We start from the raw sequence: 18800 nt of genomic DNA on the forward strand, positions 1-18800 counted from the left end.
AAAAGACATTGATTGATTGTTTATTCATTCCATATATTTTAAATTTAAGATGTCTTGACTTCAAGTCCCCGAATTCTCCAGCCAGCATGAATTCTCCTGAGAATCCCCTTAGTCACGGGGATTGGGAGGTGGTTAAGTTTATGAGTTCTATGTATGTGTTACTGATGAATTTACTCCTGGTTGCCATTCTTTGCTGTTTCTTTTGTACATTTTATGGGATGATGATGATGGTGGTGATGATGATTATGGATCATCGCAGAGTCAGCCAGATGTTCAGACTGGATTTGGCATTTTGTCTACCTATCGTGTCCTTACCCAGGACCTGGGATAGGCAGATGTGGATGTTTGATGGTATTACAGATATCGTCGCAGGATGGAAGCAATTCCTAGTAAGGCCGCCTTTTGCAATTGACTAATAGCAAATTTGTCAATGACAATGGTGTTCAAGTGGTGCTCCAGTTGTTCTGGGATTGAACCCAAGGCGTCTATGACTATTGGTACTACCCTTGCTTGCTTTTGCCATAGTCTTTCTATTTCTGTTTGTAGGTCTTTGTATTTTGTTATCTTCTCCAGTTCTTTCTTGTCTATTCTGCTTTCTCCAGGCAGGGCCATGTTCACTATCATCATCATCATAATCATTACTATTATTATAATACAGAAATTCATTGTATTGATATTTTTATAGATAAGTCACCCAAAGTCATTTGTTGAGATAGCTGGTCTTGTAAGAGGTTTTTTCCTTTATTTTGTTGTACTGGTGAAGGAGAAAAAAGGGAAATAGGAAAAATTGTAAAGGAAACGAAGAAAAAAAATGATTTCCAACTCTTTTTTTAGTGCAGTAGAATAACATATAGCTCCAATTCCTGCATCTGGCCCACTAGGATAGAAAGTCAGTCTATGTTGTGGTCCCATCACTCAGGTATGTACATCTAGGCTGACACAAAAGTGTTCTTCTCTTCTCTTCTCTTCTCTTCTCTTCTCTTCTCTTCTCTTCTCTTCTCTTCTCTTCTCTTCTCTTCTCTTCTCTTCTCTTCAATTCTCTTCTCTTCCCTTCCCTTCCCTTCCCTTCTCTTCTCTTCCCTTCCCTTCCCTTTCCTTTCCTTCCCTTCCCTTCCTTTCTCTTCCATTTTGAATTCCCTTCTCCCCACTTCATGCTTGATGCTGCTGTTTGACTGGCAGCTGTTGTTGATGATGGGGGATATAAAGGCAAGCAGAACCAAGTGATATCCCTGTCCATAGCAAGCCATAAAATTAATCTTCTCCCAATTAACTTTTTTGCTAAATGAGCATCATTTAAAAAAAAAGATAGATGATTTTATAAGGCAATATTGTGAAGGGAAGGGAAGATCATATAATGACAGCATCAGTAGCCATTCTCCGTATCTCCATTTATGGTCTTCAAGTCTCTTCACACCTGAACTTTCAGCCACTTCCATTTTTTGGGCCCTGAAGAGAAGCAATGTTGTCTATACCTCAATGGATCTATCTTATTTCATTAAATGTTTTGTACCCATTGGTGCACAGTTTATAAGGCAAGAACACCTTCATATAATTGAAGTTTGTAAGACCAGTTTCCTAAATAGATACATTTATACTGACTATTATGGGAAAAATAAATTTATTGATCTACCAATATTTCTCAAGCCAAGACGAGATATATAACTTTCAGCCACTTCCATTTTTTTGGCCCTGAAGAGAGGCAACGTATATATGTATGTGTGTATATATATATATAATTCTCAGGACTCTAGTCTAGATTGGAAGTCAAAACCAATTCAGGTAGACCATCTCATCAAACACCTTCTGTATCAATTCAAAGAAAATAACTAGGTCTTGTCTATGAATTCTTTCCAAACTGAATTCAGCTGTGGATCACCTGATAAACAGCTACACAAGTTTCCCACAAGAGCGAATATCAATGTATAGTAGAGGCAGTGTGGATATGCACCATTCCTGATATGAGCTCAAGGTCTGCTATTACACTATAGTTGAAGTTGAGGATGTGACTTGGTTATATTTGTACCATCTGTGATTTCATGCAAATATTCCTGGTGTGGCTTTTTCTTAAATGCGGTAATTGAGAATATAGTTCAGATCAGTTTCAGGTGGAAAGAGTGAATTCCATTCCTCCATCATGGAGCTACATATCTTGATTTCTTTCTTAATGATCTTTCCTGCATGTAAGGGAAAAAAAAACAACACATTTTTTAAATATAGCAAGTGGTCTTTTTTTCTACATTTCCTCATACCCATTTTTTTGTTCTTTCTGTATTTTTGACCACAGGTATTTCATCACAGATTACCCTTACTGAGTCTGGTGATGGCCTTAAGAAGCCAGGAGATGCTCTACGGCTGACTTGTACAGTCTCTGGATTTGCCATCACAAGCTATGGAGTGCACTGGATCCGTCAGCCCCCTGGAAAGGCATTGGAATGGAATGGTCTTATCTCGTCTGGTGGAAGCACTTACTATAACAGTGCTCTCCAGAATCGGATCGGCATCACAAGGGATACATCCAAAAACCAGGTTTTCCTTCAGTTGATTGGTTTAAAGCCTGAGGACACCGGCACTTATTACTGTGCAAGAGACACAGTGAAAGAAATGCTTTGCTCAAGCAGCCTAAAACTGCTCTTCCTCAAAATGAATCCTTAGTCATTTGTTGTTTTTGAATGGCAGCTGGCAACTAGATTGCTTTCCATGCTCTGCCAGCTATGTGTGAAAGTTTAAAAGGGAAAATTTGGAGTATGCTTTTACTGTGGGAGCAAGTGGGGCAAGCAGGTTTTCTTGGAATAAAGTTGTCCCACAAGTTGCCCCTTTCTATGACATGTAAGGCTTCAAAGGTGATAACCAGCACCTTGAATCAAAACAGGAGCCTATTGGAAGCCAATGCAACTCACAAACTAGCAGTTTTAACTGGACCTAAAGACATGCACACATAACTCTGGTTCCCAGATGGTCTTCAAGGGCAGCTCCATGTAGAAGGCATTGAACTACTCCAAATGAGAGGTCAGTAATCAGCATGCTGTTCCAGTCCAGGAATTGGCAAAACTGCTGCCCAATAGGCAAAGGCCTTACTAGTGCCTGTGGAGCAGTACTAACACTTCCAGTGACCTTGATGCTATCTCTCTTTTTTTTAAATAATATTTTAATAGTTTTCTACATTTAAAAATCATAAGTGCTTAGTGAACACTGTGTTGTCTGGGTCTATTTGTTTTACTTAATACTACACATTAATTTCCTAATCTGTGACCCATTTTTCCAGCCATTGATAAAATACATGCCGTATTTGAAAATAAACCTAGCCGACAACTTTGTCATCCAAAGATGCTGTCCCTCTGTTGATGCAGCCTAGGACAACATTGGCTTTTTTGGCAGCTATGGTACACTACTGGCTCAACCATAAGCAGTGATCCACAAGGACATCCTCTCACAGACAATACTGATGAGCCAGGTGCTTCCTATCCAGTACCTGTACATTTGGTTTTTCTGCTTCAGGGCAGAGCCTTACTTTTCTCACCAATGAACCGCTTCTTGTTGGAGCACAGAGGACCCAATGCTCAAGTCAGTAAAACCCTTCTGAATCTTGACTCTATTTTCCAAAATGTAAGGATTCCCTCCCCCACTCCAGTTGGTTTCATCCTTCATGATGATGATGATGATGAATTGGAAGGAGGAAGAGAAGAAGGAGGAAACATCTTAAGAGGTTTGTCCAACAGTTACTCCAACAGCATTTTATGGGATGAAATCATCAAAAGCCCCATTTCTTTTTACAATGTCTGTAATTTTAACTCTTCATTTAATGACTATCATTTATCTTTTTACATATCAACTCCTAAGATAATTTACTAAAGTAATATTGCAGAAATTTCCTCTTTGTTTGTCAATTCCATGTCTAATCTTGCAATCAAAGAATTTTAGAAGACTTATTATGAAAAAAAAATGATTAAAAATAGCCTTATTTAATAGAAAATAGCCCTGTAAAAGCATATGATGTTGTAGTTTGAACTAAGGTCAGATATATTTCAACAGCATACAGAATACATGAAAACCACAAATTTATTCTTCATCTTTTATTGACATGTTTTTACTGTAATTCTGTGGGGAGGGTTGGAATGAACAAGTATATTGGAAAATAAATTGAAACTGGATGGAATGATTTGATCAGCAGATACATAAAGTCCACTGTATCTGTCCCATAGTAGATATTCATTGTGTATTATTTTTGCATCTGCTTTCTTCTCATGAGCTGCTCCTTGTTGTTCAATTCAGGCCTCAGCACAATTATGAAACATTTGGGGAAAAATATGCATCCCAAAAGCCCAGCACTGGAAGCCAAGATGGAAAAGATCTCCACAGCTACCATATATTTTCCTTTGGTGCTCAGGTAAGTTGGGACAAATGACAACCAAACACTGGTGAATACCAGCATGCTGAAGGTGATGAATTTGGCTTCGTTGAAACTATCTGGCAACTTCCTAGCTAGAAAAGCAACACTGAAGCTGATGATGGACAGAATTCCCATGTAGCCTAAGACAAGATAAAACATAGCAACAGAACCTTCCTTGCACTCTGCTACCATCTCAGTAGTCAGTGAGTCCATGTCCAAATTGGGGAACGGAGGAGAGATTGTTAGCCATATAGCAGAAATGCCTACTGGGATGGAAGAGCTGGAAAGGACAATAAAACCAGTGAGCCTCTTTCCCACCCACCTCCTCATATTGGATCCTGGCTTGGTGGCCATGAAAGCTACCACCACAGTAATAGTTTTGGCTAACACACAGGAAACAGCCAGCGAGAAGATGATGCCAAAGGCTGGTTGCCGAAGGAAGCAGGTCACTACTCCGGGCTTACCAAGAAATAGGAAAGGTGAGAGGAAGCAGAGCAAAAGAGAGATGAGAAGAGCATAGGTGAGGTCCCGGTTGTTGGCTTTGACTATGGGACTATCTTTGTGCAGGTGGAATATTTTTAATACTGCAATTGTGACTGAGAAGAAGAAGATGGCACTTGTGGCTAAGGAGATGCCCAGAGGTTCTTCATAAGACAAAAAAACGATGATTTTGGGAAAACATTCATCTTGTTTCTGGTTTGGATACTGATCAGATGGACATTTGAAGCAATCTTCTGTGTCTGGATGCAGGAAAATAGATTAAGGCAGTGTTAAATTTATGCAAAATGACTCAGTTCTCATATCAGTCTTTTAAACAAGAGGCCCATCACTCTTGATTCCACAAGAGAAACAAACTTTGTGAAGAAACAGCCATTATTGTCCGATTGTCCTTCTAATCACTATCCTAGAAAGATCAATATATTTATTATTTGGATTATTCATGAAAACTTCCTGTCTTCAGCTCAATTCTGCTTCCTGAATATTTTTACATTGTTTCCTTTGAACACACACAGCGTCAAGGAATAATGGATGGGGAAAAAAATAGGAACCACTGTGTATAGCTTCAGGTTTGAAGGGAAGTTAACCACTTCTGTAACTCGCTAAATCATCTGTGCTTTCCCCTGGTGATATGATGGTTGATAGATAAAGGTAAAGATTTCCCCTGTCCAGTCATGTCTGCCTCTAGGTGGTGGTGCTCATCTCCATTTCTTGGTTGAAGTAACCAGCATTGTTTGAAGACATTTCTGGGGTCATATGGTGAGCATGACTATACACCGAGGCCCACAGAATGCTGTTACCTTCACACCAAAGTGGTATCTATTTATCTACTCACATTTGCATGCTTTTGAGCTGCTGGGTGGGCAGGAGCTAGGGAAGGTAACAGGAGATCATCCCACTGCTTAGGTTTCTAACCCAGGTACTATGTTCATGCACCCATGTATTTTGAAGGACCTTTCTTCTTTAAAGTCCTGCAAAGTCATAATGATAATATATTAAGCAAGAATCTATTGCTATATAACTTATGTGGCCCAAGCTCTATTAGCACAACACTTCTCAACAATTGTCATATGGAATATCCCTCCAATTCTCATTAAGCATGCAGGAGAAAAGAGATAAAAAGAAGAATAAGGGGCAGAGATGTTATCAAACCTGGCCATTTTGACGTTCTCCAACCCTTTTTATATCCATTTTATATCCATGAGCCGAGGTGGCGCAGCAGTTAGAGTGCAGTACTACAGGCCACTTTAGCTGACTGTGTTCAGCAGGTCTGTGGTTGAAATCTCACCGGCTCAAGGTTGACTCAGCCTTCCATCCTTCTGGGGTAGGTAAAATGAGGACCCAGATTGTTGGGGGCAATGTAAATATATATATATATATATATATATATATATATATATATATATATATATATACATTGCTTACTGATGTACACCACTTAGAGAGTGCTTGCACTTAAAGCGGTATATAAGTCTCATAAATAAATAAATAAATAAATAAATAAATAAATTATGTTGGAAGAGTTGCTGCACTGTGTCATTTACCTCTTTCATTGGAAATCTTCCCTTCTGGACAGCGAACACATCCATAGCAGCAAAATTTCTCTCCTTCTTTTTTTCTCTTTTGAGAACCAGGCTGGCAATAAGGATTACACAAGGAAAGAGGACGGACCTTTAAAATAAAAAATAAAAAAATGAAAGGTTAGGTAGAGATTATCTGGTATGACATAACAAACAAATCTTCAATTTACACATGTTTGGAAGGTAAATATGTAGGTAGTTGGTAGGTAGGTAGGTCACTACAATTAATGCCTTCTGGACAATGCTGAATTTATCATACAAAGTACACTTCATCTTAACCTAAACTCTTGATATAGAATTAACTATGAACAATCTTCTTCTCCTTCTCCTTCTTCTTTTCCTTCTTCCTCCTCCACCTCTTTCTTTTTCTTTTTCGACAACCATATCTCTGAAATGGTATAGGGCAAGGTTGTCAAACTCAATTTCACTGAGGGCTGCATCAGCATTGAGGTTGCCCTTGGGAGGCCAGGTGGGTGTGGCCAGAGTGGGTGTAGCCTACTGGGTGGGCATTGAGGGAGTGGGTGTGGCTTACCGGGTGGGCATGGCCAGTTCTACATCATTCACGTCAAGGGTGCCTGTGGGGTCTGGGCAGAAGAGGGACAGATCTGAGGGTCTCTGGCAGAAGGGGGTGGGACTGGGGCAAGTGGCAAGGCATGGTCCACTGGGGCAAGTGCCAAGAAGGCCACCACAAAATTGTACATTGGCTCCCGGCAGGCCTGGGCCAGGGCCAAGGCAGCGGTGGCCGTTCCCTCACTGTTTCCAGGATGACTTCATGGGCCACATGAAACCACTTTGTGGCCGCATCCAGCCCCCAGGCCTTGTGTTTGACATGTCTGGTATAGGGTTTCCTGCTTAAGCAGGGGGTTGGACTAGAATTCCTCCAAGGTCCCTTCCAACTCTGAAGGACTTACTAAGGATCTCTGTACCTCTGTGAATTTGGAGTCTATTTATTGCTCTTAAATGAATTTTAAGCAGCAGATCTGCAAAGTCCTTTGGAGAAAGAAACCCCAAAGCTGGAGGACAGCTGAATGACAGAGGGAGGAGAAGGAACTAGAAAATACCAGCCATTTAGAATTGTTTCCCAAATTTATCCCTACTGTCACTATAAACTGAATTCGCCTCCAAAAATGTTGGTTTTACTTAGGGAAAATTAGACAAGGAACAAATGCTACTCCCTTGTCAAAACATTTCTGGAAACAAAGAGTTCATATGTTGTGGAAAATGTAGGGACAATCCTTGTAAACTTTTTTTTCCCAGAAAGCTGATAAAGGTCTACAGGTTAAAGAACAAAGAAAACAGAAAACAAAGAGGAAATAGGGGATTAAAATTCCCAAGACAGGGATAGATTTGTCCATTTATATTTTCTACCAATAATAAAGAAGCCATAACTCACTCACTCACTGTCTCTCTCCCTCCCTCCTTCCCTCCCTCCCCCCCCTCCTCTCTCTCTCTCTCTTGTTCTTTCTTTTGCTTCTCCTACCTAAAACATTTTTCTTTTCTTTTAATGTGACTCTATAATCCGTTCCATAGGTGTATAGTTGGGACAACTGAATGGAGTTACTGGCTGGATGCTTTTCCTGATCCCTACGTGGAGTTCACAGTAGAAATTTTCTCTTTGCACCCAGAGAGAGAAACATCTGCCACTACCTAGGATCATAGCCTCTTGATATTGAGGTGAAAGCTCCACCTCTAGGCCACCACATCATTCCTCCTACCCTAAAACAGTAATACTAGAAAAAAAGAGCATCTCTCTGAAAATATTTTTCTTTCCATTGTAAGTATTCCGTTTCTCCTAGTAGGGGTACAGTATCTCAGAGTGTCCCCTAAAGATTTTACTATTCTGTATGGGGTATTAGGGTAATTGTTTTTGTTGTTTTTGTTGTTGTTGTTGTTTATTGTAATGGAAAGTGAGAGAATTCCACCAATTAAAATTGGGCTTTTCAAAAGATTTATGAAGACTCACTTTGCTGACGCTTCCATGCCATTTAATCTTGTCAGTCTCAATGATGATTTCTTTCTCTTGAGAATCCTTGGTCCCCATCCTTCCAACCTTCACTTTATGAAAAGAGTTATTAGAGAAAATAAGCATGTTTACTATATCAAATCCATATCCCATCTCCTTATTCTCATTAAAGGAGACCATTTCTCCATCTGTGTTGTTAAATGAAAGGGTCTGAAGGAAGCGGTGAAGCTAAGAAGAACAAAGCAAGAAACAGATAAGAGGACGGATCTTTTCATAACTCAAAAAAAGTGAATACATAAAAATATTACCCCCACCATTTGTCATTCTTATTCTTGTTCTTTAAGAGATGTAATCTTTTGTTTTCTTTTTATATAAATATTTTAACTCTTCATGGTAGGCCAGGTATGGAAATAATTACAATTATATTTTATTGGGATACAATAACAACTTTATCAAAAGTTATTTGTTTACAAAAACAACATTTTAGAAGGATGCCTGTGTCTTTCTTTTCCTCCCTTTTGTACCTGAGCCAGTTGTGGTATGTGTCTTTGTAATACTCTCACACCCCTCTGGATTTAACACACTTTTTTTTTTACTACCATAATGTTTTTCTAAAAGCCTTTTAATACCTTTTTCATCTTGCTGGCCTCCTACAAAATATCATTATTATTTTTTAAAAAAAATTACTGAACGAGGGCAATAATAGGATAAGAAAATCAACTCTAATAACATATGGAACTGAATCAAACTTTTAATAACTACCGGTATGTATGTAGAAATCTCTGTCTGAATGCCTGAATCCATACATTCTGCTTTTCCATTTTTTAAAATAACTTCTTTTAACCTGATTCATTACCAAATATGAAGGCTTTCGAAAATTCTTCTTTAAAAAGGATAGTTGTGAAAATGAATGAAAATTTTTTACTCATCTTCAAAATTGGAACTACTACAGTCGTATCACAAGTGCTTCAGCGCTTCTGGGTTGAAAAGATTGAATGGTGACATCACCATTGACCAGGGGATGCTCCATTGGTGGGTTCCTTTCATGTCCCCATTAAGTTGCCCACTGGAGTTTATCCATTCGTGGTTGTCCACTTTAAAATGCTAACTTGGCAGGAAGTGGAGAGTGTGATGAGCACTCACCCCCTCCAGGAGCAGCAATTGGGTCTTCTACACAAGTTTGCTGTATGTCAGCCCAGCATCCTAACTCATAAGTCACTGTGATCCCTAGAACTGGAAAATGTAAGAGGACTCCTCTCCCCCAGTGGAAAATATTTTAAATAATCCACAAATACCATATATCCCTTTGAGTTATTAGTGAAAAAGGAAGTTCTATGCATTTTAATATGATGTGATATATTTTTTTCAATTCTATATAGAATTTCTTTTAATTTTCTTTTCTTTCATTCTAGAGACATTACCTGCCAAGGGTTTATCTCATCAAGATATCTTGTAATCCTGATTGCTTTATGTTTTGATCTAGATAAATCCAGGCTGTGTAATGCATGGGCCACAACAAAGACTGCAGTGTAGATGCTGTAGCTATGACCAGTCATGACCATCTCGAACAGAATCCCTGGAAGATCCCTCAAGGATTCTGTCCCACTACAAAATTTGTGAGCCTCTATTAGGTTCGTAGGATCTGGAACAGAGCAACCAAAGGCTTGTTCCCAGAACTCCTTGGAAAAGTCATCAGGTTGTGCCTTGGCTGGTTTTATATTCTGAAGATAGATCTGAAACTCTTCGTGTTCATTGGAGTGGATCGCAAAAAGAAAAGCACCTTGGAATACTTCGTATTTCCAGTCCTTTGAAATGACTGTTGAAGCAAAGTCAATCTGGCCTGTCATAATCCACACCTTTTCGGTATATTTAACACCCGCAAAAAATAACGCAGTGCTTAGCCACATTACAGTTAGAGTTTCACCATAGACAACAAGGGTGTTAACTTTTGGATCTGAGTAGAACTCATTAATATTTGCAGAAATAGTTTTCAGTTCATCAAGTTCAGGGAACCGGCTATCAACTGGCATTCTTTGAACAAAGGCTGAACATATCTTATTCTGGAGAAATAATGACTCCATCTTTTTCAAGAAACGCTCTCCACTTTCGTCATCTCCAGCCAAAAGTCCAACCCAGATCCACCCAAAATGTTTAAGTAAATAGATAATGCCTGTATACTGATGACCTTCATTGGAGACTGTGTGGTAAAAGGAAGATGTCTCTACCATATTACTTCTTTGCATAGGAAACGATCCATATGTGAGCTGAAAGGACATGCTCAGAGATATTCAGATACGTATTATTTATTTACTTATTCATTTCTACACTAACCATCTGATCTAAGTGATTATGGGCAGAAAATAGTAATAACAATAATAACAATAACAATAACAATAACAATAACAATAACAATAACAATAATAATAATAATAATAATAATAATAATAATAATAATAATGGTAAGCTGTTGTAAGAAGATTGCACAGACTGACTACAAGGCTTACTACATTTATACACATTTATACAAGGCTTACTGACTACTGGAGAGACCAAACTGGCCTACAAGAAAGACCAAATGAAGAACAGAATACAGGCATGGGAAGACAAAGCACTTCATGGCCAATATATTAAAAAAATACCTGGGAAAGCAGATATTAACAAGACTTGGCAATGGCTAAGAGCAGGAAAATTGAAGAAAGAGACCGAGGGACTAATTCTGGGTGCACAAGACCAAGTCTTAAGGACAAATGCATATAAAGTCAAAATTGAGAAGACAGCAACAGACAGTAAGTGCCGCCTATGCAAAGAATTTGAAGAAACAGTGTGCCACCTGGTAAGCTGTTGCAAGAAGATTGCACAGACTGACTGCAAGCAGCGGCATGAGAAAGTAGCAACAATGGTGCATTGGAAGATCTGCAAAAAAATATCATTTGCCTGTAAGCAAAAACTGGTGGGATCATAAAATAGAGAAAGTCATAGAAAATGATAAAATTAAACTGCTCTGGGACTTCAGAATTCAAACAGACAAGCACCTGCAACATAACATCCCAGACTTAACAATTGTCAATAAGAAAGACAAAAAAGTCTGGATAGTGGACCTGGCAGTGCCTGGAGACAGCAGAATAGAAGAGAAAGAGCTGGAGAAGATAACAAAATACAAAGACCTACAAATAGAAATGGAAAGACTGTGGCAAAAGCAAGCAAGGGTAGTACCAATAGTCATAGGCACAATCCCAAAACAACTGGAGCACCACTTGAACACCATTGGCATTGACAAATTCGCTATTAGTCAATTGCAAAAGGCGGCCTTACTAGAAACTGCTTCCATCCTGCGACGATATCTGTAATACCATCAAACATCCACATCTGCCTATCCCAGATCCTGAATAAGGACTCAATAGGTAGACAAAATGCCAAATCCAGTCTGAACATCTGGCTGACTGTGCGATGATTAATAATAATAATAATAATAATAATAATAATAATAATAATAATAATAATAATAATAAATACCATAAAGGCAATCAACACCTGGGCAATCCCAGTCATTAGGTACACAGCTGGAATAGTGGACTGGACTCAAGCAGAACTAAAAGCAATGGATAGGCAGACCAGAAAAATAATGACAATGAATCATGCCCTTCATCCACGCAGTGACATTGATAGACTTTATCTACCAAGGCAAATAGGTGGGCGTGGAATGCTACAAGTACATCAGATGGTTGAAGAAGAAAAAATGGCTTTGGAAGAATATCTGAAGAACAATGATGAAGATGCACTGAAATTAGTATATCAGGAAGGCTTACTAACTACTGGAGAGACCAAACTGGCCTACAAGAAAGACCAAATGAAGAACAGAATAGAGGCATGGGAAGACAAAGCACTACATGGCCAATACATGAAAAAAATAGCTGGGAAAGCAGATAATAATAAAACCTGGCAATGGCTAAGAGCAGGAAAATTGAAGAAAGAGACCGAGGGACTAATTCTGGCTGCACAAGACCAAGCCTTAAGGACAAAGGCATACAAAGTCAAAATTGAGAAGACAGCAACAGACAGTAAGTGCCGCCTATGCAAAGAAGCTGAAGAAACAGTGGACCACTTGGTAAGCTGTTGCAAGAAGATTGCACAGACTGATTACAAGCAGCGGCATGACAAAGTAGCAACAATGGTGCATTGGAAGATCTGCAAAAAATATCATTTGCCTGTAAGCAAAAACTGGTGGGATCATAAAATAGAGAAAGTCATAGAAAATGATAAAATTAAACTGCTCTGGGACTTCAGAATTCAAACAGACAAGCACCTGCAACATAACACCCCAGATTTAACAATTGTCGATAAGAAAGACAAAAAAGTCTGGATAGTGGACGTGGCAGTGCCTGGAGATAGCAGAATAGAAGAGAAAGAACTGGAGAAATAACAAAATACAAAGACCTACAAATAGAAATAGAAAGACTGTGGCAAAAGCAAGCAAGGGTAGTACCAATAGTAATAGGCTCCTTGGGTGCAATCCCAAAACAACTGGAGCACCACTTGAACACCATTGGCATTGACAAATTCGCTATTAGTCAATTGCAAAAGGCGGCCTTATTAGGAACTGCTTCCATCCTGCGACGATATCTGTAATACCATCAAACATCCACATCTGCCTATCCCAGGTCCTGGGTAAGGACTCGATAGGTAGACAAAATGCCAAATCCAGTCTGAACATCTGGCTGACTGTGCGATGATCCATAATAATAATAATAATAATAGTATCGTAGAATAAGAGCATAAATCAGAACAAAGTTAAAAAAAAATTTGAAAGATAGGGCTATGGTATTAAAAGTTAAAAAATTAAAAAGATAACAAAGGAGAGAGAACATGATATAAACTCCTCCCCCCCAGAGATGCATATCACTCTTACACAAACAGACATAGTTTTGTGTAAAAGTGTCTTAATACTCTTTCTGAGATAAGATACCAGAGATACCTCTGAAGATACGATAAGGTGGGGGCAACGACAAAGAACTGTCTCTCCTTGGATCCCACCAATGATACAGGACACACAGCATGCCCTTCCTGTCTGACCAGGTGAGATGAGACAATATAATTGGTATGAAACCGTTCTTTAGTTAACCTGGCCCCATGCCATAAAAGTCTTTAAAGGTGAGAGTTAACACCTTGAATTCAACAAGGAAACAAACCAGCATCCAAGGAAATGCATGTAGCAGAGGTGTTATATGCCATTTATCTATCTCTATCTCTATCGTCTCTATCTCTATCTATCTCTATCATCTCTATCTCTATCTGTATCTGTATCTCTATCTCTATCTCTATCCCCCTCTCTCTTTCATAAGAGGTTTTCTCAATGCATTTATGGACATTATTTTTAAGACCAGGAATTATCAGTGAATGGAGAAAAATAGTTGCTTTTTTTATCCATTAAGCTTATTAATCACTAAGTTCCCTCAAAGGTTTAATAGCAAAAGAATAAACACCCACCTTAGCAATTCAAACTTTATTTAGAAAGATTTGTTTGCAAACCAGGCTGCTTTAAAATCTAAGAAAGAAGTCTTAGGACAATCAATCAAAGCAATATAATACCTTTATGGCTTTTCATGGCCAGACTTCATCCTGATGGGCTATGAACATTTACTAGCTGATCTCAAGGAACGGGTCATTCATTTATAGCAGCTTTACCAGATGTACTGAGAAACATCTTTCTGAGGCATTCTACACACTTTTCCAACCAGCCAGATATCTTAGCTGCATACAAATTCAAAAATTTAGAAGGGTTTTATCTGTCTATGGAGATTCTCAGTCATCCAGGTCTTGGTTGTCCCAAAGATGCTTTTCTCATGAGACTTTCTTGTTTTTCTTTGAAGATATTTTGCTTCTCATCCAAGAAGCTTCTTCAGCTCTGACCACCCCCACCATGCAGTCAGAGCTGAAGAGGTTTATTGGATGAGAAGTGAAACATCTTCAACGGAAAACAAGAAAGCCCAGTTGCCTTCTGAAAAAAAGCACCTTTGGGACAAGGGTTTTATCTGTTGATTCAATGGCCTCCCAATAGCTTTTACTGAAGTATACACCAAAATATTCCTTTCAAATGAAGACTGTTTCCATGCAGTGGAAGAATAATTGAAACTGGAACATAATTATCTTGTATTGTCCCTTCTGTGCAAATGATCACCAGGAATTATTATCTCCATCTTTCGCTAAACATCCTGATAATTCTGATTTGTCTAATCTTACATTGTTATGTCAGATCAATCTGATTTTACTTCCTTGACTACAGAGATATACTGTTCTATAGTTTATATAGAGTGCCATTGGTTCTTTTCTAATTCTTCTTATATATATTAGATTTTTTTTCTTTTTCTCCTAATTAATTGTGATTTTCTTGTTTTTATCTGCTGGTTTATGATCAAATAAAATTGATTGATTATTTGATTGATCCATTCAATTTAGTACTATGTGTACTGAAATGGCACTCTGAAATTCTAAGCAGGAAACACTTAATATTAAGCTACAATTTATTCCATCAGGTAGGACCATGATTAGGATTCTGAGGATGGTGGAATCTGGGAGAGTCCAAATCATGGACTCTTATGCCAAAACCTTGGGAATAATGATGCAGCTATTGAAAATAGGCATTAGAGAAATGTTGGTAGCATTGATAACATTGAAATCAATCTTCCAATATCTAAGGGGCTGCCACAATAAAGAGGGGATTAACCTAGTCTCCAAAGCATCTGAAGGCAGGACAAGAAGCAATGGGTGGAATCAAGAGGAGAACCAACTTAGAAATAAGGAGTAATTTCCTTACAGTGAAAACAATTACTGTAACCAGTGGAACAGCTTGCCTCCAGAAGCTGTGGGTGCCCCAACATTGGAGGTTTTTAAGAAGAGACTGGACAACCATTTGTCTGAAATGGTGTAGAAGACCTCCAACTATGTTATTCTGTTAATATGCATGCTTCATTCAATGATAATTCCTGGCCTTAAAAAATAACATGTATAAATGCATTGAGAAAACCTTTTCGAGATGATATAGGTAGATAGATGGTAGATAGATAGATAGATGATAGATAGATGATAGACTGACCAACAGACAGACAGACAGATACATAGACAGATCATAAATAGAAGATAGATGATAGACGGATATATAGACAGACAGACAGACAGACAGACAGACAGACCCTTCCAACATTTTTATTCTGTTATTGGCAAGATATCCTAGTTTCTACCATATGCTTGCATTTCTCTTCCAATCTCTGGAAGCTTTCCCCATTTCTGCATTCACTTCCACTTTTTTGGGAATGTGAGACTCACTTTCAGAAAAACAAAACTGGCTACTGTACCAAAATGATAGGGCTGCTCTGTTGAGGTGCACAAATGTTACCTGAGGAATCTTGTACAGACTTAAAATGTCTGCCACACAGGAGGAGATGTCAGGGCTGATTCCCCCAATGAGTGCTATCAGTCTTCTGTGAGGATCACATTTGTAATTGGGGAGAAATGTCTGTGACTTAAAAAGCAAGTCCAAGGTGATCCGATAGGTCATCCTTGAATCAAAATGACTGTCATAGATATGGAAGCCAAGGGTGAGATTCGGCAAGATCATTGGATCCTGGTTGATCTTATTCACAGCAAAAGCCAGAGCCAGGAGGTGTTGGTAGAACTTTGGCAACATACTGCAAGAAAATATATATATACATCTTTAGTGGATTTAATTTACAATCCACACCTTCCTATTGCCACCTTCCTGCATGGTTCAGCTTTAAATAAGACACAAATAATTGTAAATCTTCCCACCAACCTTTATCAGCTCCTTCATTAGCAAAATCAGGGAGCTGAATAGAAGACAATTCCAAAGGTTTAGGAAAAAAAATAATCATGAAACTGATTAGGGATACTCCAAGTATGAAATTAGAAGCTGATAATGTAGGGCTTAGCAGATGTTAGTTTCTAACTGTCTAACTGCATCTGATATCATCCCCTTAGCTTGTATTATCCCCTTAGTTTGTCATGAACTGCAGTGCAGGAAATGTATCTTGACATTTCCATCACATTTTAAATTGAGGAAAGAATAACATTTGGTCTAAAGTAACAATATTATTCCTTTCACTAGAGCCAGTTTAAAAAAAAAAAAAAACTTTGGACAATTTCTCTCCATATGCTTCTTCTTTTATCCAGCTGTGCTGATCTCAGCTTTCTCTCCTTTCATACCTTTATATGGTGATTCCAATTTAAACAGCAAAGAACCATTGACCTCTTGAAGTCTCTTATGGGTCTTATTCATGATGACAATGGGGGTGCTTACCACAAGGACATTAAGCGTTTGGTGAACTGGTGTAAGGAAAACAGCCTAGTTTTAAATACTGGAAAAACCAAAGAGATCATTGTCAATTTCAGAAAAGACAGGCACAGCCACACTTCTCTGTGCATTCATGATTCACCTGTGGAGATGGTTACCAGCATCAAATTCCTGGGTGTGCAGTTAACAAGTAGGCTGGCTTGGTCACTCAACAGCGAGACACTGATGAACCAGGCACAGCAGTGCCTTCATTTTCTGCATCGCATGAGAAAAGCTCATCTTCCTTCCCCTATCCTTTCTACAGAGGAATGATCAAGAGCATCCTGTCATACAGGCTATTTGTCTGGTTTGGAATCTTCACTGCTTCAGAGAGGAAGGTGGTGCAAAGAGTGGTGAGGATGGCTGAAAAGATAATTGGCAGTTCCCTCCTTTTCATCCAAGACATAACACATAAGTGTTGCTTGAGTAGGGTCTGTAAGATTGTCTGAGACATGACACATCCTCTTCATGACCTGTTTTCCTTGTTACATTCTGGGAGGGCTCCATGGTATCCGAAGCAAAACATCCAGATTCAGTCACAGTTTTGTCCCATACAGTATTAACCTTGTGAACTCTAAAGCTTCCTCCTTCCATTAGGTATTCAAGATGGACAGTGAATAATACTTGCATGTTACTTATATGTAAGGGTGTAGATGTATACATATGTTGTATGTAGTATGTTTAACTGTGTGTTATGTATGTATAACAATAAAAAAATGACAATAAAGGTTATCTATTCTGATCTAAAAAAAAGGCAGTCCACTTTACCTTAATTTATTCCTACCTTAATTATTTTCCTTAAGTGTCTTCTTTAACTTGAAAGTTAAAGAGCAAATAAGTCCTACTAGTTCTAAGGTGCAAAATAGCTACTAGGTAGTAGAAATAAGTAAGGGTGGTCCTCTGATCTTTTATGCCACTGAATGGCTAACCAGATTTTTTGCAGATCAGAGTGTAGCCCTGATGGCAGAGAAGAACAATAGGAAGCAAGCAAGAAATACTTACAGTGGAAGCTCATCACTCAGTTTCTTAGAAGGAGCTTCATCAAAGGTGTATTGGAAATATACATTTAAGATATGAGAAACTATCCCACCAATCAGGAATTTGCCAGACTGATACCACTCATGTGGAACAAGAAACATCTCTTTGCTAGAGCACTTTTTGGGGTCTGCTTTGGCTCTCCCGTAAGATGGAAAGAGTACAAGTATTGTTAACAAGAATATCTGACTCCAAATCACTCTAGATGGAGGCAATTTCCAGGCCATCTCTGTAGGCTGAGAGCTGATCTTTGCAAACATCAGCAAGCTACATCATCTGACAACCGCCTCCATAACTGTAGCATAGGAAAAGGAACTGTAATTAAGGACAGTACGTCTTTGAAAGTGTTCTTCAGGCTTCAATCAATGCAGTGATAAGGCAATAATAGCCTAAATGAATTAGGGAAATCTACAGTGTTCAACTGAATAGAATTCTGCCTTCTTTGTCCTCTCCCAGCTTGGAATTGGGCAAAAGAAAGGTTTTATAGTTCCTTGAAATATTGCTTGTGGATTTCATTTTTGATGCTCTTTAGAAGTCCCTTGAGTGAAGCCAATATGGAGAACAAATAATCTCAGATAATTGCAAGAAGGATAATTACTACTCATGCAATACCAAGTCTCTTTGTGGCAGAAAAGGGAGTAAACTCTTCTTGTTTTTCTTCATGTATATTCTTGTTTTTCTTGTTTTTCTTCATGTATATTTAGAGAAACATATGGAAGTTGACTAAATGATGATGCAATCAGATGAATGAGCTGAAATGACTCAGATGAGCCTTGCAGAAGAAAACTTTTACAATATTATTTTTTTTTCACATTTCATTTTGATTGAATAATCCCTGGGATGGCCTTTGTATTAGCTTATGTTGGGACAACAAAGACTGCAACACTAATATCCACACCAAATTCAAAAATGATGAACTTGGTTACATTCAATGCACATTGTAACTTCTTAGCAATGAAGCTATGAAGCTAATTATGGACACATGATAGAGGA

General features: G+C 38.5%; 1 protein-coding gene and 1 gene segment (V, D, J or C); one reads left to right on the forward strand and one right to left on the reverse strand.

Annotated features, from left to right (window-relative positions):
• Nucleotides 1–2098: 2098 nt before the first annotated feature.
• Nucleotides 2099–2652, forward strand: LOC120303581. The segment is given in 2 exon segments: nucleotides 2099–2180; nucleotides 2285–2652. Coding segments are annotated over 2 exon segments (414 nt in total).
• A 1564-nt stretch (nucleotides 2653–4216) lies between these two features.
• Nucleotides 4217–18034, reverse strand: LOC120303582 (vomeronasal type-2 receptor 26-like). The gene is made up of 6 exons (XM_039333321.1): nucleotides 17775–18034; nucleotides 15819–16110; nucleotides 9850–10692; nucleotides 8429–8656; nucleotides 6430–6556; nucleotides 4217–5127 (listed from the first exon to the last, which is right to left on the reverse strand). Exons 1-6 carry the CDS (start codon nucleotides 18032–18034, stop codon nucleotides 4217–4219), a joined length of 2661 nt encoding a protein of 886 aa, XP_039189255.1.
• Nucleotides 18035–18800: the final 766 nt, after the last annotated feature.

This window comes from Crotalus tigris, unplaced genomic scaffold, assembly GCF_016545835.1.
Source record: "Crotalus tigris isolate CLP2741 ecotype Arizona unplaced genomic scaffold, ASM1654583v1 scf7180000024473.799607, whole genome shotgun sequence".
NCBI classification, from domain to species: Eukaryota; Metazoa; Chordata; class Lepidosauria; order Squamata; family Viperidae; genus Crotalus; species Crotalus tigris.